The following is a 25,892-nucleotide window of genomic DNA, read 5'->3' on the forward strand; positions in this document are numbered from 1 at the left end:
AAGGCTCTGGATAGAGTGCACTATGTAGGGAATAGAGTGCCATTTGGTATGTAGATACAGGGTGGGTCATCCAGCACAGTCAAATCAAGTACAATGTTATTTGACACATGCTTTGTAAGCAACAGGTGTAGAGCAACAGTGAAATGCATAGATACGGAACGTTCCCAAAAATGCAGAGAGTCGCGGCTATGCTTGGTGTTTAATCAAATGAAATGAAAAATAAGCAATCTGATTTTTAAAACCAAAATAATATTTCTAAATACGACGGGGTCAGAAACTACATTTAATAAATGTCATCTCTTGTTCCATGGCACTGGTGCTCACGTGGGCCTACAGGTGCTTACACATAACATTTACACTTCTGTACAAAATACTAGGCTCCTCCTGTCAGTTGTATTGTGGCCTATGTGCGAGACACATTCTCAAAAACATCTGCCGTAGATATGGCATTACAGAAGGACTGAATAGTTTGGAGGAGCACGTCTTGAGTGCTGATCTTGGGTCAGTTAAGCATTTTCCCCACTAATGGTTAAGGTTAGGATTGGGTTGAGGGAAGACTAAAACAGGTTTTACTATATCTTTAGCCCAACTAAAAATGAGAATTAAAAATTGTCATCACTTCCCTACAACATTTTTGGATAGTTATTATATTATAATTATCCCTTTTTGACAATTATTGGTTTATTGTAGGTTGGATCTCAACATTCCATATTTTTACACAATGCTGTTTGATGAGTTTTAACTTATCAGAGGTTTTAACACATTTGGGTCGAAACCACATCCTGCCCCACATCTGTGTTAATAGGATTTATGTTTCCATGACAACAAATTTAAGTGACATCACAACATTGAGCAGTTAGAGGTCTTCTGAATGGCTCAGCTCTCCAATCTTACATAAGACCTCAGCAACGAGCTTCAGAGTGAACAAATCTGCTGAGCGAGACGAAGTCAAGGAGACAGCATTTTGATGGGCATGGATATCATAGAAATGGTGGAGGTCGTGGGCATCGCCATGGGAGTCATAGGATTAATACTGGCCGTCGCGGTCTGTGCTCTCCCCACCGGGATAGTGACAACCATCATACAGGCTAATGTTGCCAACACAGAGGTGGTCTTGTACGGCCTGTGGATGAGCTGTGTGACCCAAAGCATGGGAAAGTCACAGTGTGAGGTGTTCAACTCCATGTGGTATTTGCACCACTTTCTGCAGCCTGCCAGAGCCATGATCCTGACTGCCATCATCCTGGGGGTTCTGGGGGTCATGTTCTCCATGGTTGGAGCCAAGTGCACTGACTGCATCAAAGACAAAACATCTCAGGACAAGTTGATAATTATTGCTGGAATACTTTTCTTCCTGGCCGGAATTCTCATCCTCATCACTGTTTCCTTGGTAGCAATATTTATCATCATCGACATTTCAGTCCATAAATCCAACCTTACAATTATTTATTTCACACTCAAGGGTTTTTCAGCATGCAGTTTCAAGCTATTTATCATTGCCCCTCAGAACAGGCTTTGGGATGTAGGGGTAAGTTGCCCCAAGTTGCTGATCGTGAGTCAGTTTAGCATTTTCGACACTAATGGTTAAGGTTAGGATTTGGTTGAGGGAAGACTAAAACAGGTTTTATTACATCTTTATCCCAAACTCAGATTGGGAAGCTTTCATTTTCATCACGTATAAACAACATTGTTGTATAGTTATTATATTATAATTGTACATTTTTGGTATCTATTGGTATATTCTAGGTTGGATCTCAACATTCCATATTGTTACACAATGCTGTTTGATGAGTTTGAAACTGAGTAGAGTTTTTCACCCATTTGGGTCACAACCACATAAAGCCCCACATACGTGTTAAACACAGAGTTGGCATCACACCCATTTGACACCTCAAAGTAGCCCAAGAAGCGTTCCTGATTAAAGCCCTGATAATACAGATTAGAGGTCGACCGATTATGATTTTTCAATTCTGATACCGATACCGAGGACCAAAAAAAAACGATAACGATTAATCTGCCAATTTGTATATATATTAGTAATAATGACAATTACAGCAATACTGAATGAACACTTTAATTTTAACTTAATATAATACATAAATAAAAATGTATTTAGTCTCAAATATATAATGAAACATGTTTCTATTTGGTTTAAATAATGCAAAAACAAAGTGTTGGAGAAGAAAGTAAAAGTGCATTATGTGACATGTAAAAAAGCTAATGTCAAAATTCCTTGCTCAGAACATGAGAACATATGAAAGCTGGTGGTTCCTTTTAACATGAGTCTTCAATATTCCCAGTTAAGAAGTTTTAGGTTGTAGCTATTGTAGGAATTGTAGGACAATTTCTCTCTATACCATTTGCATTTCATATACTTTTGACAATTGGATGTTCTTATAGGCACTATAGTATTGCCAGCCTAATCTCGGGAGTTGATATGCTTGAAGTCATAAACAGCGCTGTGAAGCAAGTGTTGCGAAAAGCTGCTGGCAAACACAGGAAAGTGCTGTTTGAAAGAATGTTTACGAGCCTGCTGCTGCCTACCAACGCTCAGTCGGACTGCTCTATCAAATGTTAAATCATAGACTTCACTATAATATAATAAACACAAAGAAATACGAGCCTTGGGTTGTAAATATGGTAAAATCCTGAAACGAACATTTCCAAAACAAAACGTTTATTATTTTAGTGAAATACGGAACCGTTCTGTATTTTATCGAACGGGTGGCATCCCTAAGTCTAAATATTGCTGTTACATTGCACAACCTTCATTGTTATGTCATAATTATGGAAAATTCTGGCAAATTAATTATCTTTGTTAGGAAGAAATTATCTTCACATTGTTCGCAACGAGCCAGGCGGCCCAAACTGCTGCATATACCCTGACTCTGCTTGCATAGAACGCAAGAGAAGTGACACAATTTCCCTAGTTAATATTGCCTGCTAATATTAATTTATTTTAACTATATATGCAGATTTAAAATATATACTTGTGTATTGATTTTAAGAAAGGCATTGATGTTTATGGTTAGGTACATTGGTGCAACGTGAATGCACTTGTTAAATCATCACCAGTTTGGCGAAGTAGGCTGTGATTCGATGATAAATGAACAGGCACCACACTGATTATTTGCAAAGCAGGACAAGCTAGGTAAACTAGTAATATCATCAACCATGTGTAGTTAACTAGTGATTATGTGAAGATTGATTGTTTTTTATAAGATAAATGTAATGCTTGCTAGCAACTCACCTTGGCTCCTTGCTGCACTCGCGTAACAGGTGGTCAGCCTGCCACGCAGTCTCCTTGTGGGGTGCAATGTAATCGGCCATAATCGAAGTCCAAAAATGCTGATTACTGATTGTTATGAAAACTTGAAATCGGCCCTAATTAATCGGCCCATCCGATTAATCGGTAGACCTCTACTCCACATACCTGAAGATAACTGACAACTGCAAGCAGACTGGTGGCACCATAGGTCCAAGAGCAGGAGGGCAATTTTTACCCTCTGGGACCTGGAATGTTCCCTTATCTGTTAACCTAACCAGGAAAACTCTGGACCCTATAAGGTATAACAGTGATTAATCAGTTGTGAAAAAGTTTTTATAAGGGCTATGATGGGACCAGTTTTTCCTAAATCAGGTCACATGGTTTTAAAAAACGGAGAGAAAAAAACTCCTGGCCCTAAGGGGGATGAAAACCCTGTCAAACTGCAGCTACCTTATACTTGTTCATATGAATTATATTTAGACTTGATCAGAATAGGAAGGGGATTTCCTCTGCCCAGACACAGAGACAACAACTGATAGACAATAGAACTCACAGGGCTGAGCTTTATGAATGTTTGCATCATGCAGTTCTATACAACTGTAGGCCTTATAAAACTGTCATCACTATTATGCTGATTGACTAATTCCAGTTTACACGGTTTGGATTGAAAACGTATTGTCAGCCAAGCCAGCCCAGTTTTGAATATAAACCAAATTTTATCACATTCACATTTTCTCCTGACACACAAATGGACTATAAATACATAACGTTACCAACAACCTGACCAAATGGACCGCGCACATAGGCTGTATGCATCTGCTCTTATTAGTAGCCTACAGTTGATCAGACTGAAAAATGGTCTAGTTTTCATCCCATTCAGCAGATTTCTAATGTTTGGGTGTAGCCTAGGCTGCTGCAACATTTATATAATGAGTTTTTGATTGTCTGTCCGGAGTGATTATGTGTATTAATCTTTGCAAAATAAACACCAGAGTAAAGTGAAAGCCTACTTGAGCACATGCCAAAAAATGCGCTGTGTCAACCTCTCTCTTTAATCTTTTAATGGATGTTGCGATGGAAGATATCAAATAATTCAGAATTGATTTCTACATCTCAGAAAAGACAGTCTAAAGTTCGATAAGCTCATCAACTAAAATATTGTTGTTACGTGTAATTACCTCTGCAAGCTCATTGTAGTTTCCCTTGTCGGCAGAACTTTCCCTCTCGTAGTGTCCTCTAGAAGAAAATTCTGTCAGGCCCAAAAACGCAGTAGTGTTGATAAGCTGCTTGTCACCTTAGTTATCTTTGTTTTCTTTATTATATTGGTTTGGTCAGGGTGTGACGAGGGTGGTGTGTGTGATTTTGTCTAGGGTTTTTGTACATCTATGCGGTTTTAGTATGTCAAGGTAAATGTAGGTCTATGGTGGCCTGAATTGGTTCCCAATCAGAGACAGCTGTTTATCGTTGTCTCTGATTGGGGATCCTATTTAGGTTGCCATTTTACATGTTGATTTTGTGGGTTATTGTTTATGTGTAGTTTCCTGTCAGCACTCGGTTTATATTCGTGTTGTTATTTAGTGGTCGTTCTTTATTAAAGGAAGTATGTATTCATATCACGCTGCGCCTTGGTCTCATCAATACGACGAACGTGACACTGCTTGAGAACATCCCTGTTACTTTCTCGTTGCGTCACGCAGTCTGAATACACAGACCTTCGTCTTGATCGATGTAGGTTTTTCTCAGAAGTTTGAGCCTGATGTGGGCATTTACATGCTGCCTGCTGAACAATCAATGTTCTTCGGGTCACTGTACTCACCTTTCGACCAGAGTTGACCATTCTGGCGGAGAAAACTGCACACTCGTGCTGGTAGCTAGCTAGCTATTGAAGGCAAATTTTAATAAATTTCACAAACTGGACACAAAAATAAAGTTATAAAACCAAGAAAACTATTTTATAATATACTTCCTCTCTCCTGTAAATTGAAAAAAATATTTTGAATTGAATAATATGAAATAAATGCTCAACTATCACTTTTCACTCTTAATCTCTATCCAACAATGTCACCAAGCTTCTCAACACAGAACCCCCATAATGCTCTGTGGCACAATCCCAATACAACTCACGAGGTTCATTCTCTGATACTAATGATATGATTGGATGGAAAACATGTCTATTCACACAGCAAAAGTTTTTATTTAATGGATGAATTCCTCCGGAAGTGGCCATAATTACCATTTATGTCTATGGAACCGTGTGAGGCCTACGAGCCTACTAGGTTTTGTATTGAAGTCAATGTAGCCAGAGGAGGATGGAAGCTAGCTGTCCTCCGGCTACACCATGGTGCTACCCCAGACAGAGCAGTTGAAGTTACTGTAGACGTTCATTGCAAAACAGTTTATTTTAATAAATGATTTCGTATGAATTTATTTAAACAGTTTTATCTAAAAAGGATCACTTTCTTAATGTTTAACTATTTTAATTTGTATTACATTTCACTGAGGAGGATGGTCCTCCCCTTCCTAATCTGAAGAGCCTCCACTGTGTTCAATGCTATAATATTGTAAGGGACCAGACAGATCTGAAAGCAACATATTTATTGTTCCACCTTGTCTTTAACAGGTCAAAGAGGAGTTTATGACATATTGTGATCAAATATTCAGTTAATTTAGACTGGGAGGAGAAGTTCCTGAGGAGACTGCAATGAAGGGACATATTCTGACTGTTTCCCCTCTGATGTCCTATACCTGTACTGATACTTCTCTTTATGCTTCTTTAAAATGGGATGAATTTAAGAAGAATTGAATCAGAGGTTGATTGTTTAATCCTGTTAAAAATGTTCAAATGAAAAACGTATCTGACAGCAAAGTGTTTCCTGGTTGCTGCTGTGCATTTCCTGTTTATGTTCACCACGTTAACCACAATCCTACAGTCAGTTACAGGGACCTTCTGAACAAAATCATAGTGTGTAATTATTTAAACCATGTTTATGAAACTGTTATCATTCGTCAATTTAGTCTATTGTATAGTTCATTTCAGTCCATGGATCGAACCTTAAGATTTTTTGTTTCACACTCAAGGGTTTTTCAGCATGTAGTTTCAATCTAACTGAATGCCACTAGCTTCTCCGTTAAGTGTGTGTCAACCACATACCGCCCCACATCTGAACGAATAAGTTGTATCCTTTGCAGAAGTTAGCAATATGGCAATATTGCACAAGATCCCCTAAGACTTTTTGAAGACTATGAAGCTTAATTCAGTTCTGTGCATTTATATTGAAAAACACTGGGCTATGGTAACATAAGATAATAAAATATACTAGTGATGGAATTTAATTGAGCCAGTGTGCAGTCTGGCTACCTTCAAATAAATTAAAATGTCATTTGTCACATGTGCTGAATACAACAGGTGTAGGTAGACCTTACAACATTGTCACCTCTCATGTAACCTGGGACCTGGGACCAGGGACCTGACCTGGGACCTGATACAGTGTAAGGTCTACAACTCCATGCTGGCCTTAACCCAGAACCTGCAGGCTGACCGAGCCATGACCATCATCGCCATCATCGTCTGTGTTCTGGGAGTCTCCATAGTCAGGGCCAAGTGCACCAACTACACCAATAACAAAAAGTCCAAGTCCAAAGTAATGATCATCTCCAGAATGATCTTCATCCTGGCTGTAATCCTGGTGCTCGTTCCTGTCTCCTGGACGGCCAGCACCATTTGGGGGAGTTGGGGGTCTCGCTCTACATCTGCTGGGAGGCAGCGGCCCTGCTCCTGGTTATGGGGGTCGTACTGTGCAGCTCCTGCATACCTAGTGAGATAGAGCCATGTTTCTGGGAGCCTTTGGATGGATGGTCTCCCAAGTGCCCTGTGTTGTCTATTTAATAGTTTCTTATGGACCCACCAGTGGGGTCATATGGGCTCTGATCACGATCACCTCCATCTCCTCCATCCTGGGAACTCTAGGAGTGAGGAGGTTCATCTTTGGGACCAGGTGCTGTAACTGCATTAAGAGTAAAAGGACCAGGATCAAAGTCAAGTTTATCAGTGGAACATTCTTCATCCTGACTGGTAACCTCCAGCTCTCCACTCTCTTCTTGGTTGACCATTACATGATACAGAATATCCCATACCTGCTGGATCATTTTGGGTGTTTTGGGTTACTTGGCTGAATTCAATAGGTGGTCCTCCTCCATGCTCCTGATAGGAGGGACTATACTCTGCTGCTGTATCTTCAAGAGGAACCAGCCAGACTCAACGACGACTCAATCATCCTCCCGCTAACAGCTCCGTTTTCAACAGGTCATAGAGGAGTTATGTCACATTGTGGTGGGACCATAGTATGGTGCAGGTGCTGCTGTTACTTTAAGAGAGACATTCCCAAATTAACAACTCCTTTAAATTCCATCACTAGTATCTTATTTGATATTGTGTTACCATAGACCAGTGTTTTTTGATATGAATGCACGGAATTGAATTAAACTTCATAGTCTTCAAAAGATTTCAGGGGATCTTGTGCAATATTGCCATATTGCATAGTTCTGCCAGGGCAACAATAAAACAGCTGGGGTAGAAACAGGCTCGACTAGAAACTCACAACCACAGACTTCACCACATCTGTACAGGTTGTGTTTCCATGGCAGCAGATTATGCCAAGCACCCCTTAGAGGGCTTCTGATTGGCCGGCCTCTCTAGACTCACAGAAGAACTCTGCAACAATCGTCTGTGAGAAAATAATGTTGAACAATCTGCTGTTCTAGAACTTCATCTGCAAAGACTAAAGCTGTAGGCCTGTAGAATCCAGAATCTTCTCTGGAAGTATAACATCTCCACTGTTCTGGATTCACTTTGCTGAGTCACATCCTCGTTCTTCCAGGAAGTGCAGGTGTAGGAGAGAGAGACGCTCGCAGGGAGCCAGCATGTTGAAGGGCATGGAGATCATGGGCATCACTATGGGAGTCATAGGATGGATTGTCTCTATAGTGCCCTGTGCTTTGTTTACATCGGGAGTGATGGACTTTCCACAGTACAGAGAGGTCAGTCTGGCTCAGATCATCACCTACTTCTCCATTATTCTAGGGTTGCTAGGGATGATATTCTCCATCTCAGGAACAAAGTGCACCAACTGTACCCAGAGGAATATGAATACGTCTATAGCTGAAGTGATTATCTTTGGTGGAATATTCTTCATCCTGGCCGGTCTCATCCACCTGATCTTGATCTTCTTGGTTGTCCTTGACTTGACACAAAACTCGGACCCTGAGGACTTCCTGCGGAGTAATAACCTTACGTTCTCAGCTGAATTTAACAGATGGGCTGCTTCACTGCTTCTGATAGGAGGAACTATACTCTGCTGCTGTTGCTGCTTCATGAAACAAAAACCTGAGTTGAAAACTGACTCTGATTCCCTAAGTCATGTCTTACACAACCTGAATTTATCTTAGCCATTCTACCACTGTAAGCAATAGGTTGTAAGCAATACATGCAGTATAGTCATAAGGAATATGATGATATACAATAGCTACACTTAGAAATCAGTTGAATCAGGTGTGTTACTGCCTGGCTGGAATAAAAGCCTACATCCACACTGGTGCTTTTCAGGACTGATGTTGTTCTTTGAATCAGTAAGACTTACTCAAAATGGCCATACAAAAAGTATTACCATGTGGTGACTCAGTGATGCACAGAATAGACTCCCACTTGAGAGAGAGATGTAAGCATGCTGTCTAAGGGCTGGGGTTGAAGTGGGATGTTTTTATAGGTAAACTGCTTTTCCATTATTATTTACAATAAATTGCAACTCTTGTGCTGTCTCCTAACTTCTTTTGGTGGAACCTCGTTCTTCTTCCCACCCCGGGGTTGATTCTGGACAGGGCCAAGGTCTTATCATGGTGTAAGTAGTACGCAGGTTATTTGAGTTGACAACCAGATGTTAGTGGGTCAAATGTTAGATTCTATCATCACCCATGTATCCTGGGGTGGATTTAGCAATTGGGGAGCCCATTTTAAAATGCCTTTGAGGGTATTCCCTACACTCCAAAACAGACATTTCCCCTGTAAATGAACTGCTATAATAGTCATCGGCCCATAATTTGAAATGCGTCTCTCATGTGCGTTTTATTTTATTTTATTTCGAGCAATTATGAAATGTTAACACCCTATAAAGATTTCGGTCAGACATTTTGATTAAAACAACAGTCGGAATCAGTCGATAAGGGCCGCTTGTCACGCCCTGAGCTTTAGAGCTTTAAGTCTCTATGTTGGTTCCCTCAGGGCATGAGTTGGGGTGGGCATTCTATGTTTTGTGTCCTATGTTTTCTATTTCTGTGTGTTTGGCCGGGTGTGGTTCTCAATCAGAACCATACTTAGGTAGCCTTTTCCCAACTGTGTTTTGTGGGTAGTTATTTTCTGTTTTGTGTGCCTGCACCAGACAGAACTGTTTCGTTTGTGCCGCTTTGTTATTTTTTTGTTCTAGTGTTCAGTTTGATTAAAAATCATAAACACGTACCACGCTGCACCTTGGTCCTCTTCTTCCAACAGCTGTTACAGAACTACCCACCACCAAAGGACCAAGCAGCGTGGCCAGGAGGAGCAGGGATCCTGGGCCCGGGAGAAGACAGAATGGAGGACATCGTGGACATGGGAGGAGGTGATGGCAGGGGTCAAGACCCTGCCATGGAAACAGGCTGAAGTAACGAGGGAGGAACAACTTCGCTACCAGGTGTCACGGCAACGAAGCAGACACGAGAGGCAGCCCCCCGGGTGGGGCACACGGGGAGTGTGGCAGAGTCAGGATTCAGACCTGAGCCAACTCCCCGTGCTTAGCGTAAGGAGCCGAGGATGGAACCAGAGCCAGTCGGGGTGAAATTGGAGGTGAGCGACGGGAGCGAAACAGAGACAGTGAATGAATTGATGGGGAGATTGGAGGAGAGAGTTGCTGTGTTGGTGCATGAGGCACGACATCTACCGACGGAGCGTGTCCTCGATTTGATGTCACCTGAGTCAGCTCTCCATACTCGTCCAGAGGTGCATGCTAGCCATCTGGTGAAGACCGTGCCAGCCCCACGCACCAGGCCTCCTGTGTGCCTCCCCAGCCCTGCACGTCTTGTGCCAGCTTGGCGCTCCAGGCCTCCAGTGCGCCTCTACAGCCTGGTGAGTCCTGTGCCGGCTCTAGGCACGGTTTCCCCAGTTCGCCAGGAGGACCCAGTGCGGCCTGTTCCAGCTCCCCGCACGTGCCGGGATAGAGTGGGCATTCAGCCTGGAAGAGCGCTGCCAGAGTCGCCCTCCTGTCCGGCGCTGCCAGAGTCGCCCTCCTGTCCGGCGCTGCCAGAGTCGCCCTCCTGTCCGGCGCTGCCAGAGTCGCCCTCCTGTCCGGCGCTGCCAGAGTCGCCCTCCTGTCCGGCGCTGCCAGAGTCGCCCTCCTGTCCGGCGCTGCCAGACTGTCACTCCCTGGCCATAGAGGCTTTTATTCTCTATTTCGGTTAGGCCAGGGTGTGACTAGGGTGGGCATTCTATGTTCATTTTCTATGTTTTGTATTTCCTTGTTTGGCCGGGTGTGGTTCTCAATCAGAGGCAGCTGTCTATCATTGTCTCTGATTGAGAACCCATGCTTAGGTAGCTTTTCCCACATGGGTTTTGTGGGTAGTTGTTTTCTGTTTTGTCTTTCTGCACCTGACAGGATTGTTTCGGATTTCGTTCATTCTCTGTTATTTTTGTTATTTCCGTGTTCAGTTAATAAATATCATGAACACGTACCAAGCTGCTCCTTGGTCCTCTCCTTCCAACAGCTGTTACACTGCTTGACAACTGCGTGCAAAAAAACTTGTTGTTTTCACACCCTTCATTTCCTCTTTGTGTCTGTCATGCTTCCCTAGGCCTAGTTTACACCTGACATCTCTTATCGAATGCAGACACCAGCCTGAATGATTTACCATATGTCAACTTCTGCTTCATTCACTTAGAATGCTGGTTTCCTGTGAAAGGGCAAAATAAATTGATCTCTGTTTATACCAACTTATTTATATTTAAACCTAACTGTTTTTTTCCCACATTTGCAGACATACCTATGACCTCTTCCTCATATTTGATGGTAATTCTGACGTTGGGTTGATCTCCCCAGGCTCCCCATTTCTACCTAGTTCCTATTTGGTGTCTGAGTAGTGAGGAATTACAAGGACAGTTTTGCTCTGCTTTTGTTAGTAAAGCCAATGTCAGTAGAAATGAAATAGTCAGGGACGAACAACATGAAGTGTTTTATTTTTTACAGTAGGGTCACCCAGGGATCTTATGAAATATACTGAACAGAAATATAAACGCAACAATTTCAAATATTTTTCTGAATTACAGTTCATATAAGGATATCAGTCAATTTAAATACATTCATGAGGTCCTAATCTATGGATTTCACATGACTGGGCAGGGGTAGAGAAATGAACATTCAGTTCTCTGGAAACAGCTCTGGTGAACATTCTTGCAGTTAGCATGCTAATTGCAACCCCCTCGACTTGAGACATCTGTGACATTGTGTTGTGTGACAACTGCACATTTTAGAGTGGCCTTTGTAAGGATCATGTTTAATTAGCTCCTTGATATGACACACCTGTTAGGTTTTTTGAATTGTCTTGGCAAATGAGACATGCTCACTAACAGGGATGTAAACAAATGTGTGCATGAAATTTGAGAGCCATTCCTTCAAAAAGAATACGAACTGTTCTACTTGATGCTGCTTTGAACTGAGTCATTACTGAACTCTCTCAATGTCCCTGTGTCTACTGGATGCTGATGTGAACTGAGTCATTACTGAACTCTCTCCATGTCCCTGTGTCTACTGGATGCTGCTGTGAATTGAGTCATTACTGAACTCCATGTCCCTGTGTCTACTGGATGCTGCTGTGAACTGAGTCATTACTGAACTCTCTCCATGTCCCTGTGTCTACTGGATGCTGCTGTGAACGGAGTCATTACTGAACTCTCTCCATGTCCCTGTGTCTACTGGATGCTGCTGTGAACGGAGTCATTACTGAACTCTCTCCATGTCCCTGTGTCTACTGGATGCTGCTGTGAACTGAGTCATTACTGAACTCTCTCCATGTCCCTGTGTCTACAGGATTCTGCTGTGAACTGAGTCATTACTGAACTCTCTCCATGTCCCTGTATCTACTGGCCAGGTCACCGCTTTGTGGAAGTAACACGTGGCGCTGATATTTAGGCCGAGGTAAGTATAATGTTTCTGTGTGCTCTAAGGCAACGGTGTCTAGATGGATTTTATATTTGTAGTCCTTCAACTAGACCTTTTTTGGAACACACTTTTTTTGTCTCACTGAGATTTACTGTCAGGGCCCAGGTTTGACAGAATCTGTGCAGAATATCAGAATATCTATAATAGCTGTAGGCCCTTCTGTGGACAGAAGCACCAGATCATCAGCAAACGGTAGACATTTGACTTCAGATTCTAGTAGGGTGAGGCCAGGTGCTGCAGACTGTTATACTGCCCTCGCCAATTCGTTGATATATATGTTGAAGAGGGTGGGGCTTAAGCTACATCCCTGTCTCAACCTCCAGCCATGTGGAAAGAAATGTGTGTGTTTTTGTTCATTTTAACCACATACTTGTTGTTTGTGTACATGGATTTTATAATGTCATGTGTTTTTAACCCAACATCACTTTCCACCAATTTGAATAGCAGACCCTCATGCCAAACTGAGTCAAAAACATTTTTGAAATCAACTAAGCTTGAGAAGGCTTTGCCTTTGGTTTGTCAATTAGGGTGTGCATGGTTTATACGTGTTCTGCCATATGGTAATTTGACATTTGCTCAGTACATTGTTTTCACTGAGGAAATTTACTGTTATGTCTGCTGTCATTTGTCTACTTCATTTAACTAGGCATGCCAGTTAAGAACAAACTCTTATTTACAATGACAGCTTACCAGGGGTCAATTGCCTTGTTCAAGTGAAGAACATTTTTTTTTAGTTTGTCAGTGCAGGGTATTGCACCGCTCTAACCACTAGGCTACCTGCCAACCCATTAAAGATGACAGAGGATTTTTCCAAGGTTGCTGTTGACTCGTATCCTGCATACTTATTGGGGTCAAATTTGTCTCCACTTTTGTGGATTGGGGTGATCAGCCCTTGGTTACAAATATTGGGGAAGATGTCAGAGCTGAGGATGATGGGATGATGTGAATGAGTTTAAGTATAGCCAATTATAATTTGTGGTCTGTATATTTTATCCTTTCATTTAGGATACCATCAACACCACAGGCGTTTTGGGGATGGAGGGTTTGAATTTGTCCTGTAGTTAATTCAGTGTAATTGGAGAATCCAGTGGGTTCTGATAGTCTTTAATAGTTCCTGTTTTAACAAATGTTAATAGAGTGGATGGGACTACCAGCCCTCTGCAACCTAGAGGGCAACCAGTGGGTCTGTCTCCTTTGTACCATGTTTATTTTGTCTGTATTACCATGTTGTCTGTATTACCATGTTGTACCGTGTTTCTTTTGTCTGTATTTCCAATTTATTTGATGAGGTCTGGGTTCCTGGTTCATCTAGGCCAAAGGCAGATGACCTCAGACCTTATATATTCCAGGATGAGATAATAAAAGCTTTGTGTTCCATAGTGTCTAGTGTTGTTTTTGTGTGGTATAGGCCTGGACCATCACAGTAGGTGTGAGCAGAACATGTTGAGCATCTGATACATCCTGCGACCTAAGTGGTCGCAGGATGGGCTTTGGGCGGGTGTAATAGCGGGGGTTGGGCCTGTTTCTCTGCTCACGGCCTAAGCATATGTCCTGCTGTCATGTTGAGGTCCTTGCCACTGAGGCAGGTGGGCATGGGGTGGGCATCTTGGCCATGTTCTGTTATAATCTCCACCCGGCACAGCCAGAAGAGGACTGGCCACCCCACATAGCCTGGTTCCTCTCTAGGTTTCTTCCTAGGTTTTGGACTTCCTAGGGAGTTTTTCCTAGCCACCGTGCTTCTACACCTGCATTGCTTGCTGTTTGGGGTTTTAGGCTGGGTTTCTGTACAGCACTTTGAGATATCAGCTGATGTACGAAGGGCTATATAAATACATTTAATTTGATTTGATTTGATAGGTCTGATATGGGGGGCCTATATACTGTATGGTGTGGCCAGGGTTTGCTTGGGGTGGTCTTAGCTGGTTGGAGTGTGGCTGGTAATGCTGTGGTCTTGGTGTAGGTCCTCTTGGCGTGGATTCTCTCGGTGCAGGTCCTTCGGGAGGGGGTCTTGCAGGTCTGAGAGGGTGTCTAGCTAGTCTGGGCGGGGCATCCATTGCTCTGTTGCTCCTTTGGGAGGTGCTGGGGCGACGGTTGAGGGTGACGTCCTTTAGGGTCCTTGTAAAAGTTGTGATTTCTGCCTTGCAGAGGTGGACCTGGTCGTAATGGCTGTTGGAGTGGTCGGCCAGGTAGATTTGTCATCACCGACTTCCGCATGCGGATCGAAGGAAAGCCTGAGCTGGGGGCCTCGCTGTACTTCGGCTGGGTGGCGGCTGCCCTGCTCCTGATAGAGGGGTCATACTGGGCATCACTGTGGGAGTGTTTGGATGGATGATGGGAATCTTTGGATGGATAGTCTCCCTAGCACCCTGTGCTCTCTCTATTTTGCTCCCATTCAGGTGCTGCATCAATAGTAACAGGGTCAAGGCCAGGTTCATCGTTGGAACATTCTTCATCCTGGCCGGTATCCTGCAGCTCACCACTGTGTTTTTGGTTGACCATTACTTAAGAGCGGATGTCCACCTGAAGCGCTACCCATTCGTCCTGTTTACCCAGCATGACCTGGTTATTTTAGCTGAAGTCTGTAGGTGGTCCACCTCCATGCTCCTGATAGGAGGAACTATACTCTGCTGCTGCATCTACAAGAGGAACCAGCCAGACTCAACAATGACTCAATCAACCTCCCGCTAACAACTCTGTCTTCAACAGGTCATATAGGAGTTTATGTCATATTGTGTTGGGATCATAGTCTGGTGCAGCTGCTGCTGCTACTGCTTTAACAGAGAGGACGTACTTTCTTTTAATGAAAACAATGGAGACAATATAATTGTGATTCTATATGTAATTCTATGATAAAACGGCCTCTATCCTTTCTGTTCAATGTTAAAAAGTCGGAAAGGACCAGATAGGTGTGAAAGCAACATTGTCATTGTTCCACCTTGTCTTTAACAGGTCAAAGAGGAGTTTATGACATATTGTGATCAAATATTCAGTTAATTTAGACTGGGAGTTCCTGAGGAGACTGTAATGAAGGGACATATTCTGACTGTTTCCTCTCTGATGTCCTATACCTGTACTGATACTTCTCTTTATGCTTCTTTAAAATGGGATGAATTTAAGAAGAATTGAATCAGAGGTTGATTGTTTAATCCTGTTAAAAATGTTCAAATGAAAAACGTATCTGACAGCAAAGTGTTTCCTGGTTGCTGCTGTGCATTTCCTGTTTATGTTCACCACGTTAACCACAATCCTACAGTCAGTTACAGGGACCTTCTGAACAAAATCATAGTGTGTAATTATTTAAACCATGTTTATGAAACTGTTATCATTCGTCAATTTAGTCTATTGTATAGTTCATTTCAGTCCATGGATCGAACCTTAAGATTTTTTGTTTCACACTCACACTCAAGAGAAGCTCGCAGGGAGCCAGCATGCTGAAGTGCATGGAGATCATGGGCATCACTATGGGAGTCATAGGATGGAATGTCTCTACAGTGTCCTGTGCTTTGTTTACATCGGGAGTGATGGACTGTTCATAGTACAGAGAGGTCAATCTGGTTCAGATCATCACCTACTTCTCCATTATTCTAGGTTGCTAGGGATGATATTCTCCATCTCAGGAACAAAGTGCACCAACTGTACCCAGAGGAATATGAAGATGTCTAAAGCTGAAGTGATTATCTTTGGCGGAATATTCTTCATCCTGGCCGGTCTCATCCACCTGATCTTGATCTTCTTGGTTGTCCTTGACTTGACACAAAACTCGGACTCTGAGAATTTCCTACGGAGTAATAACCTTACGTTCTCAGCTGAATTTAACAGATGGGCTGCTTCACTGCTTCTGATAGGAGGAACTATACTCTGCTGCTGTTGCTGCTTTATGAAACAAAAACCTGAGTTGAAAACTGACTCTGATTCCCTAAGTCATGTCTTACACAACCTGAATTTATCTTAGCCATTCTACCACTGTAAGCAATAGGTTGTAAGCAATACATGCAGTATAGTCATAAGGAATATGATGATATATAATAGCTACACTTAGAAATCAGTTGAATCAGGTGTGTTACTGCCTGGCTGGAATAAAAGGCTACATCCACACTGGTGCTTTTCAGGACTGATGTTGTTCTTTGAATCAGTAAGACTTACTCAAAATGGCCATACAAAAAGTATTACCATGTGGTGACTCAGTGATGCACAGAATCGACTCCCACTTGAGAGAGAGATGTAAGCACGCTGTCTAAGGGCTGGGGTTGAAGTGGGATGTTTTTATAGGTAAACTGCTTTTCCATTATTATTTACAATAAATTGCAACTCTTGTGCTGTCTCCTAACTTCATTTGGTGGAACCTCGTTCTTCTTCCCACCCCGGGGTTGATTCTGGACAGGGCCAAGGTCTTATCATGGTGTAAGTAGTACGCAGGTTATTTGAGTTGACAACCAGATGTTAGTGGGTCAAATGTTAGATTCTATCATCACCCATGTATCCTGGGGTGGATTTAGAGATTTGGGAGCCCATTTCAAAATGTCTTCTAGGGGAATCCCTACACTCCAAAACTGACATTTCACCTGTAAATTAACTGATATAATTATTATTAACATCACACAATTAAAATACATCTTTCTTTTATGTTTAAATTATTTTTTTCAGACAATTATGAAATATATAAATGCCCTATAAAGCTTTGGCCAACACATTTGGATAAAAACAACAGTCAGAAACTGTCGGTAAGGGCCCCTGGACAGCTGCATGCTAGTTACTTCTTGTTTTCATACCCTTCACTTCCTCTTCGAGTCTGTCCTGTCTGTCCTCTCTTATCGAATGCAGACACCAGTCTGACATATTTACCATAAAATGTCAACTTCACTTCTGCTTCATTCATATATAACTAGGGCAAAATAACTTGGTCTGTTTGGTCACAGCTGCAGACATAACTATGACCTCTTCCTCATATTTGATGGTAATTCTAACGTTGGGTTGATATCCTCAGGCTCCTAATTTCCACCTAGTTCCTGGTTAGTGTCTGTGTCTGAGTAGTGAGGAATTACTTTTGTTCTGGTTTGGTTAGTGAAGTCAATTTCAGTAGAAATTAGTAAGTTAGTAAGTTTTTCTAAGCACCTTTTTTAACAGTAAGGTCACCCAGGGATCTTTTTTTACAGTCGGGTCACCCAGGGATCTTTTTTAACAGTAGGGTCACCCAGGGATCTTTTTTTACAGTCGGGTCACCCAGGGATCTTTTTTTTATAGTCGGTCACCCAGGGATCTTTTTTAACAGTAGGGTCACCCAGGGATCTTTTTTAACAGTAGGGTCACCCAGGGATCTTTTTTTACAGTCGGGTCACCCAGGGATCTTTTTTTACAGTCGGGTCACCCAGGGATCTTCTTTTACAGTCGGGTCACCCAGGGATCTTTTTTTACAGTCGGGTCACCCAGGGATATTTTTTTACAGTCGGGTCACCCAGGGATCTTTTTTAACAGTCGGGTCACCCAGGGATCTTTTTTAACAGTAGGGTCACCCAGGGATCTTTTTTTACAGTCGGGTCACCCAGGGATCTTTTTTTACAGTCGGGTCACCCAGGGATCTTTTTTTACAGTCGGGTCACCCAGGGATCTTTTTTTACAGTCGGGTCAGCCAGGGATCTTTTTTTACAGTCGGGTCAGCCAGGGATCTTTTTTAACAGTAGGGTCACCCAGGGATCTTTTTTAACAGTAGGGTCACAGAGGGATCTTTTTTTACAGTCGGGTCACCCAGGGATCTTTTTTAACAGTAGGGTTACCCAGGGATCTTTTTTAACAGTAGGGTCACCCAGGGATCTTTTTTAACAGTAGGGTCACAGAGGGATCTTTTTTTACAGTAGGGTCACCCAGGGATCTTATGAAATATACTGAACAAAAATATAAAAGCAAAATGCGACAATTTCAAATATCTTGCTCAGTTACAGTTTATATAAGAATATCAGCCAATTTATCAGCCAAGTCCTAATCTACGGATTTCACATGACTGGGCAGGGACACAGCCAAGGGGGGGCCTGGGAGGGCATAGCCAGGCCCAGCCAATCAGAATGAGCTTTTCCCCAAAAAGTGCTTTATTACAGACATAAATACTCCTCAGCACCCTTGCCCTCCCCCCTCTGACGATCCCGCAGGTGAAGATGTGGAGGTCCTGGTCTGGCGTGGTTACACGTGGTCTGCGTTTGTGAGGCCGGTTGGACGTACTACCAAATTCTCTAAAACGAATTTAGAGGAGAATTATTGTAGAGAAATTAACATTAAATTCTCTGTAAACAGCGCTGGTCAACGTTCCTGCCGTCAGCATTCCAATTGCAAGCGCCTTCACAACTTGAGACATCTGTGTCATTGTGTGACAAAATTGCACATTTTAGAGTGGCCTTTTATTGTCCCCCAGCACAAGGTGCACCTGTGTAATGATCATGCTGTTTAATTATCTCCTTGATATGCCACACCTGTCAGGTTTTTGGGATTGTCTTGGCAAAAGAGAAACACTTTACAGGTTGCGTTTTATTTTTGTTCAGTGTAGTTAGTGTTGGGTCTCGTATTCCTCAGCAGGATCGATGGTGTTGGTGTCTCATATTCCTCAGCAGGATCCATGGGGTTTAAGGAAATGTATTAGGCTATACACTGACTCTCTGTGTGTTGATCTGCCCTTTACAGACCTCCCAATAGAGAGTAAACAACTGTTCTACTGACCTTCTGTGTGTGTAGACAGACAGAGAGGCAGAGAAAGGCAGTCGTTTATTTGGAAGGTTATACTAATCTCTCTCTCTCAATTTTCACCTAAAATTAACATACCCAAATCTAACTGCCTGTAGCTCAGGCCCCAATGAAAGGATATGCATATTCTTGGCACCATTTGAAAAGAAACACTTGGAAGTTTATGGATTTTTTTTTTTGTACCATCATCTTGGAAATGCAAAAGAAAGGCCACAATGTATTATTCCAGCCCAGGTGCAATTTAGATTGTGTTAGACTGATCCAATGATATTGGTATTGCATTACTGTTCAAAATGTTGTATTAGCTTCTTCGGGATCGGTGTCTCTTCCACCGGACGTTGAGCTAACATAGGCTAATGTAAATAGCATGAGGTTGAGCTAACAGGCTAATGTAAATAGCATGAGGTTGAGCTAACATAGGCTAATGTAAATAGCATGAGGTTGAGCTAACGTAGCTAACGTAGGCTAATGTAAATAGCATGAGGTTGAGCTAACGTAGGCTAATGTAAATAGCATGAGGTGGAGCTAACGTAGGCTAATGTAAATAGCATGAGGTTGAGCTAACATAGGCTAATGTAAATAGCATGAGGTTGAGCTAACATAGGCTAATGTAAATAGCATGAGGTTGAGCTAACATAGGCTAATGTAAATAGCATGAGGTTGAGCTAACATAGGCTAATGTAAATAGCATGAGGTTGAGCTAAAATAGGCTAATGTAAATAGCATGAGGTTGAGCTAACATAGGCTAATGTAAATAGCATGAGGTTGAGCTAACGTAGCTAACGTAGGCTAATGTAAATAGCATGAGGTTGAGCTAACGTAGGCTAATGTAAATAGCATGAGGTTGAGCTAACATAGGCTAATGTAAATAGCATGAGGTTGAGCTAAAGTAAGGCTAATGTAAATAGCATGAGGTTGTAAGTAACAAGACAATTTCCCAGGACATATTTGATATTGGCAGAATGCTTAAATTTTTGTTAATCTAACTGCACTGTCCAATTTACAGTAGCTATTACAGTGAAATAATACCATGTTATTGTTTGAGGAGAGTGCACAATTTTGAACATGAAAAGTTATTAATAAACAAATTAGGCACATTTGGGCAGTCTTAAAGCCCTCCACTATCTAGGAAGAACCCCCCCCCCCCCCCCCTCTCTCTCTCTCTCTCTAACAGTCACTGATTTACTGTTGTGTGAGCAAACTTTTAATTTGTCAAAGAATCCTCATTCCTACTGATTTCCTGCAGTACAACATTCTTATTACAATTTCAAAACTGTTACATTTACAGTGATACCACACATACACATAGCTATCAACTTCTGCTCTTGTGCTCGAGAAGTTGTGTATCGTGGGAGCATAGTGGAGCTTGAATGAACGACAAATCATATTGCTCAAATACAAATAGCGCAACTTTTCTGCGTTGTAGTCTTCAATGGATTTCAATGGTAGACTGCGAGCAGGTAAATGTTGAATTGGAACGCAAAAATGCGCTGAGAAGTAACTGTCCTAGTCGGTGCTGCTGCTTTGAAAGTGGGTTGAAAATTACTGGGGCATATGCGGTCTCACCACATGTTCTCTGGCGGCCCTAGAAACATTGGCGTAAAGCAATCTTATGTTTTGAGTTCTGACAACAGTTGAACTAAGGTCATGACACATTTGACCTTACATTCTTTAAAAAAATCAATGGGTACATAGTATCAAGGACTGCCCCTTAACAGAACTATTTCACCATTTGAACGTGATCACTAACCTGCCCCCCAAAAATGTTTTCTGTCCACTGTGCTCCACGAATGTCCCGCAAAAGCACTCCCTTGTCCTGCATTTGGGCTTTTTAGATGTGGTCAACCTAATTCCACTGGTGGAAACAGTTCTACTGCAACATGTTACCACCCTCTTTTCACATGTGAGGAGAATAACATTAAATCAACCCCATGTGGAGTTTTCTTGAAAGTGAAACTGTAAATCAGATTTAGACGAGGTGTTTAAACGAGGCATCCTTGGCTAAAGTGGGAGTGGCGTGGAATTGCAAGTTCACATGTGAAAAGCAATCACATGAAATAATTACATTTGAAAAACTCACTTTCACATTTGGAATTGCAAATTCACATGTGAAAAACAATCATGTGTTTTCTTACATGTGAACCTGCAAGTTTGATTTTCACATGTAAATATTTTTTTTACGTGAACTTGCAATTCCACATGTGAAAGTGAGATATTCACGTAAGGTGAAAACATGTTATTCTCCTCACTTGTGAAAATGTCTCACGCCATGACCTTAGAGATCCTTATTTATTCTCTATGTTTGGTTAGCTCAGGGTGTGACTCGAGTGGGAGAATCTATGTTTTCTATTTCTTTGTTGTTTTTGCCGAGTGTAGTTCCCAATCAGAGGCAGCTGTCTATCGTTGTCTCTGATTGGGGATCATATATAAGTTGTGATTTTCCGTTTGGGTTTTGTGGGGAGTTATTTTCTGTTTAGCTGTTTTGTTGCCTGACAGAACTGTGCGCTTTCGTTTTTTCTACTTTGTTATTTTGTTGCGGTGTTCAGTTTATTAAAAACCACGATGCACCTTGGTCTCCTTCTTCAACCCACGAGAGTCATTACAAAATGTGATGTTAACATGTGAACTCTAAATTTAATAGATGTGAAAATATGGTTTCACGTGTGAAATTTAAACTCAACATGTGAAAACAAATATTTCACATGTGAAACTGCAAATTTGACATGTGTTTTTTTTGTCAGGGGATACTGTTGACTATATTGTCTTATGATGCTCTAGGAATTGAATTATAGATTAAATTGTACATACTATTGTTGTCAGAGAGAGAGAGGAGGAAAGAGATTGAACTAGGAGAGGGGAATGAGGAAAGTTGGAGAGAGAGCGAGACAATAGAGCAGGTTGGCTGTTAGGTGATCTCAAGGATGGCCCCTTCTCTCCTCCCTCTCCCCCTCCCTCCACCCTGAGGTGGAGGTTATAAGTACCTGTACTCTTGGTAGTCCTCCCCCATTCGGACTCAGACCTAGAGCAGCACATGGAGACGACCACCCACTGTATTCAGATTACACAGAGAGAAGACAAAGAACCTCTACGCCACATAGAGAGAGAGGAGACACAGACAAAGACAAAAGGCCATACAGTTTCACTCAGACACGCAGACAAACAGAGAAACCAACGCCAACCAGATCCAATATGGTGTCAGCTGGGTTACAGATGCTGGGCACGGCCCTGGGGGTCATTGGCTGGATCGGGACTATCATTGAATGCGCCATGCCCATGTGGAGGGTCTCCGCCTTCATTGACAGCAACATCATCACCTCTCAGGTCATCTGGGAGGGTATCTGGATGAGATGCGTGGTTCAGAGCACGGGCCAGATGCAGTGTAAGATCTATGACTCCATGTTGGCCTTACCTCAGGACCTTCAGGCTGCCAGAGCCATGACTGTCATCGCCATCCTCTCCGGCATCATCGCCATCCTATTGGCTGTAGCCGGGGGAAAGTGCACCAACTGCGTGGAGGACGAGGCGTCCAAGGCTAAAGTGGGCGTGGCGTCTGGGGTGGTGTTCATCATTGCCGGGGTTCTGTGTCTGATCCCTGTCTGCTGGACGGCCCACAGCATCATCCAGGACTTCTACAACCCGCACCTGGTAAGCGCTATGAAGAGAGAGCTGGGGGGCGCGCTCTATATGGGTTGGGGGGCAGCTGCCCTGCTGCTGATTGGAGGAGGCCTGCTCTGCTTCAACTGCCCCGAGAAGGACGGGGGATCCTACACCGCCAGGTACAACAAGTCCCCTCGCTCTGAAACCTTGGGGCCAGCCTCTGTAAAAGACTACGTCTGAGAAAAGAAGAGAGGGAGAAAGAGAAGAGTGGAAGAGAAGAGAGCGAGGTCTGTCTGCCATGGGAGACTGTCTGTCTGTAGCTGAGATCCAGCTGTGTATAAATTGACTCTATTCTGGCACTATGGTGCTGCTGTATTAGGAAGGTTTGATAATGAGGATATTTGAAGGTGATGAGCAAAGAGGAGGACCACAGTGACTAAAGAGTCCACGGAAGTTACAGTTGAAAGTGAACCACAGCTGAAGCTAGGCATAAAATATACTTTAGAACAAGAGGATTCTATCCCATAAGTCTTTGCATAAATATTGTCTGAACCTGTATATTCTCGACTTAGACCTGAAGAAGGAACTGAATTCCTTAAAAACAACCCCATGCAGTCTGCAACATTGTCCTGGGCTGGTTTGGCTGTGTGTGTGTGTGTGTGTGTGTGTGTGTGTGTGTGTGTGTGTGTGTGTGTGTGTGTGTGTGTGTGTGTGTGTGTGTGTGTGTGTGTGTGCGCGTGCGTGTACATGTTATTGTTAATATTGTCGTGTAGCTTTTCTTAAAGTGTATGAGTTACAGTAGATAGTTCTGAAACTGTAAATAAATATCTTCCCTATGTATTTGAATTTATATTTTGATGGCATTTCATCAACACCATATTCAAGATGAGAAGTATTTCAGCACTTTATTTCTATCAGATGCAATAACTTTAATTCAACTAAATAGCAAATAAATATTCAACTATGTCCATAAAACAAAATATTTCTCAGATATTTTTCCCTGCAGTTGTACTATCTAAGGGGGGAATTCCTACCCTATTCAGACTGTTCTCTCTGCTACCGCACAGCAAGCGGTACCGGAGTGCCAAGTCTAGGTCCAAAAGGCTACTTAACAGCTTCTACCCCCCAAGCCATAAGACTGCTGAACAGCTAATCAAATGACCACCCAGACTGTTTGCATTGACCCTGCTGCTACTCACTGTTAATTATCTATGCATAGTCATAATTGTTTTACATGTACATATTACCTCAATTACCACACCTAACCTGTACCCCTGCACATTGACTCGGTACCGGTACCCACTGTATATAGCCTCGTTATTGTTATTTTATTGTTGTTCTTTTAATAATTACATTTTTTTTCCTTTAGTGTGTTTAGTAAATATTTTCTTAACTCTATTTCTTGAACTGCATTGATGGTTAAGGGTTTGTAAGTAAGCATTTCACGGTATTACTTTCATGTTGTATTCGGCGCAAGTGATAAATACAATTTGATTTGAGTTGAGCACTTGTAAATTGAACGTCCCACTGGGCATAGACATCAGTTCAACACATCTAGTTTTGATTTTACATTTGGTTGAGTTGTCAACTACCGTGAATTCAATGTGAAATCAACAACAAAACATTTCACTACGTCATTAGATTTAGGTTCAAAGTTGGGTTCAAAAACAACTTAAGCAAGAAAATAGCACGCTATTCACCCGCTATTCGTTTGGCGCGGCGATCAAATGAATGAAGGTCTGGCGACGGGGTTTATACAGATATTCTGACCTTGACTTAATTCCACCACCTTTACTGGCGATGAAACGATGAATAAGGTCGAGCAACCTGTCGGTTCCAAGTGGAACGACATCTACTTTATTTATTTATGATAGAAGTAACACCATTCTACATGCACTGTAATTTACAAATTGATAAGAGCTTTTGATAAGTGCTATTGATAAGAGCTGTTGATAAGAGCTTTTGATAAGAGCTATTGATAAGAGCTAGCTAGGTAAATGAGAAATCAATTGTTTTAGATATATTTGACCTTGTGATCACTGGAGACCAATGTGAAACCTGTCATATGGCAGCAAACTGAAGCATATCAACATATCACCTTTTCCACAGTGAAGTTTATGAAATGCTGGCCTTATAACTTGAAGGGATGAAATATGAAGACCCAAGCTATAGGCTTCTGTAGCAATGACAGTACAGCGCCATACCTACCGAGTTGGTTTATGATTTCTAGAAAGTTTTAATTATTTATATGCCCTGACTTTTCACTGTATATAAAAATATATATTGGTAGCCACAATCAGTTTTTATTTTACTAGGGAAGTCAGTTAAGAACCAATTCTTATTTACAATGACAGCCTAGGAACAGTGGGTTAACTGCCTTGTTCATGGGAGGAATGAAAGATTTATTTCCTTGTCAGCTCAGGGATTCGAACTAGCAACCTTTCGGTTTCTAGTCCAACGCTCTAACCAGTAGGCTAACTGCCATTACACAGTCATTTATAACTGCCACTTAAGTATTAGTTTCCTTACATTGTTAACTCACTTTAGTGTTAGTTTCCTTACATTGTTAACTCACTTAAGTGTTAGTTTCCTTACATTTATAACTGTCACTTTAGTGTTAGTTTCCTTACATTTATAACTGTCACTTTAGTGTTAGTTTCCTTACATTGTTATCTCACTTTAGTGTTAGTTTCCTTACATTTATAACTGTCACTTTAGTGTTAGTTTCCTAACATTGTTAACTCACTTTAGTGTTAGTTTCCTGACATTGTTATCTCACTTTAGTGTTAGTTTCCTTACATTTATAACTGTCACTTTAGTGTTAGTTTCCTAACATTGTTAACTCACTTTAGTGTTAGTTTCCTTACATTTATAACTGTCACTTTAGTGTTAGTTTCCTAACATTGTTATCTCACTTTAGTGTTAGTTTCCTTACATTGTTATCTCACTTTAGTATTAGTTTCCTTACATTGTTAACGCACTTTAGTGTTAGTTTCCTGACATTTATAACTGTCACTTTAGTGTTAGTTTCCTTACATTTATAACTGTCACTTTAGTGTTAG

General features: G+C 41.9%; 1 protein-coding gene and 1 pseudogene across 1 annotated transcript in view; both read left to right on the forward strand.

Moving 5' to 3' along the window:
• Positions 1-967: 967 nt before the first annotated feature.
• On the forward strand, positions 968-15,195 carry LOC139388221 (claudin-4-like; annotated as a pseudogene).
• A 7,120-nt stretch (positions 15,196-22,315) lies between these two features.
• The window catches only part of LOC139388036 (claudin-4-like), a 34,387-nt gene continuing 30,810 nt past the window's right edge, over positions 22,316-25,892 (forward strand). Inside the window, exon 1 of the mRNA XM_071134532.1 lies at positions 22,316-22,929. Within this exon, the coding sequence (XP_070990633.1) occupies positions 22,423-22,929 (507 nt within the window). The 5' untranslated portion in view covers positions 22,316-22,422. The remainder of the gene's footprint in view (positions 22,930-25,892) is intronic.

The sequence above is a fragment of the Oncorhynchus clarkii genome, chromosome 29, assembly GCF_045791955.1.
Source record: "Oncorhynchus clarkii lewisi isolate Uvic-CL-2024 chromosome 29, UVic_Ocla_1.0, whole genome shotgun sequence".
NCBI lineage: Eukaryota > Metazoa > Chordata > Actinopteri > Salmoniformes > Salmonidae > Oncorhynchus > Oncorhynchus clarkii.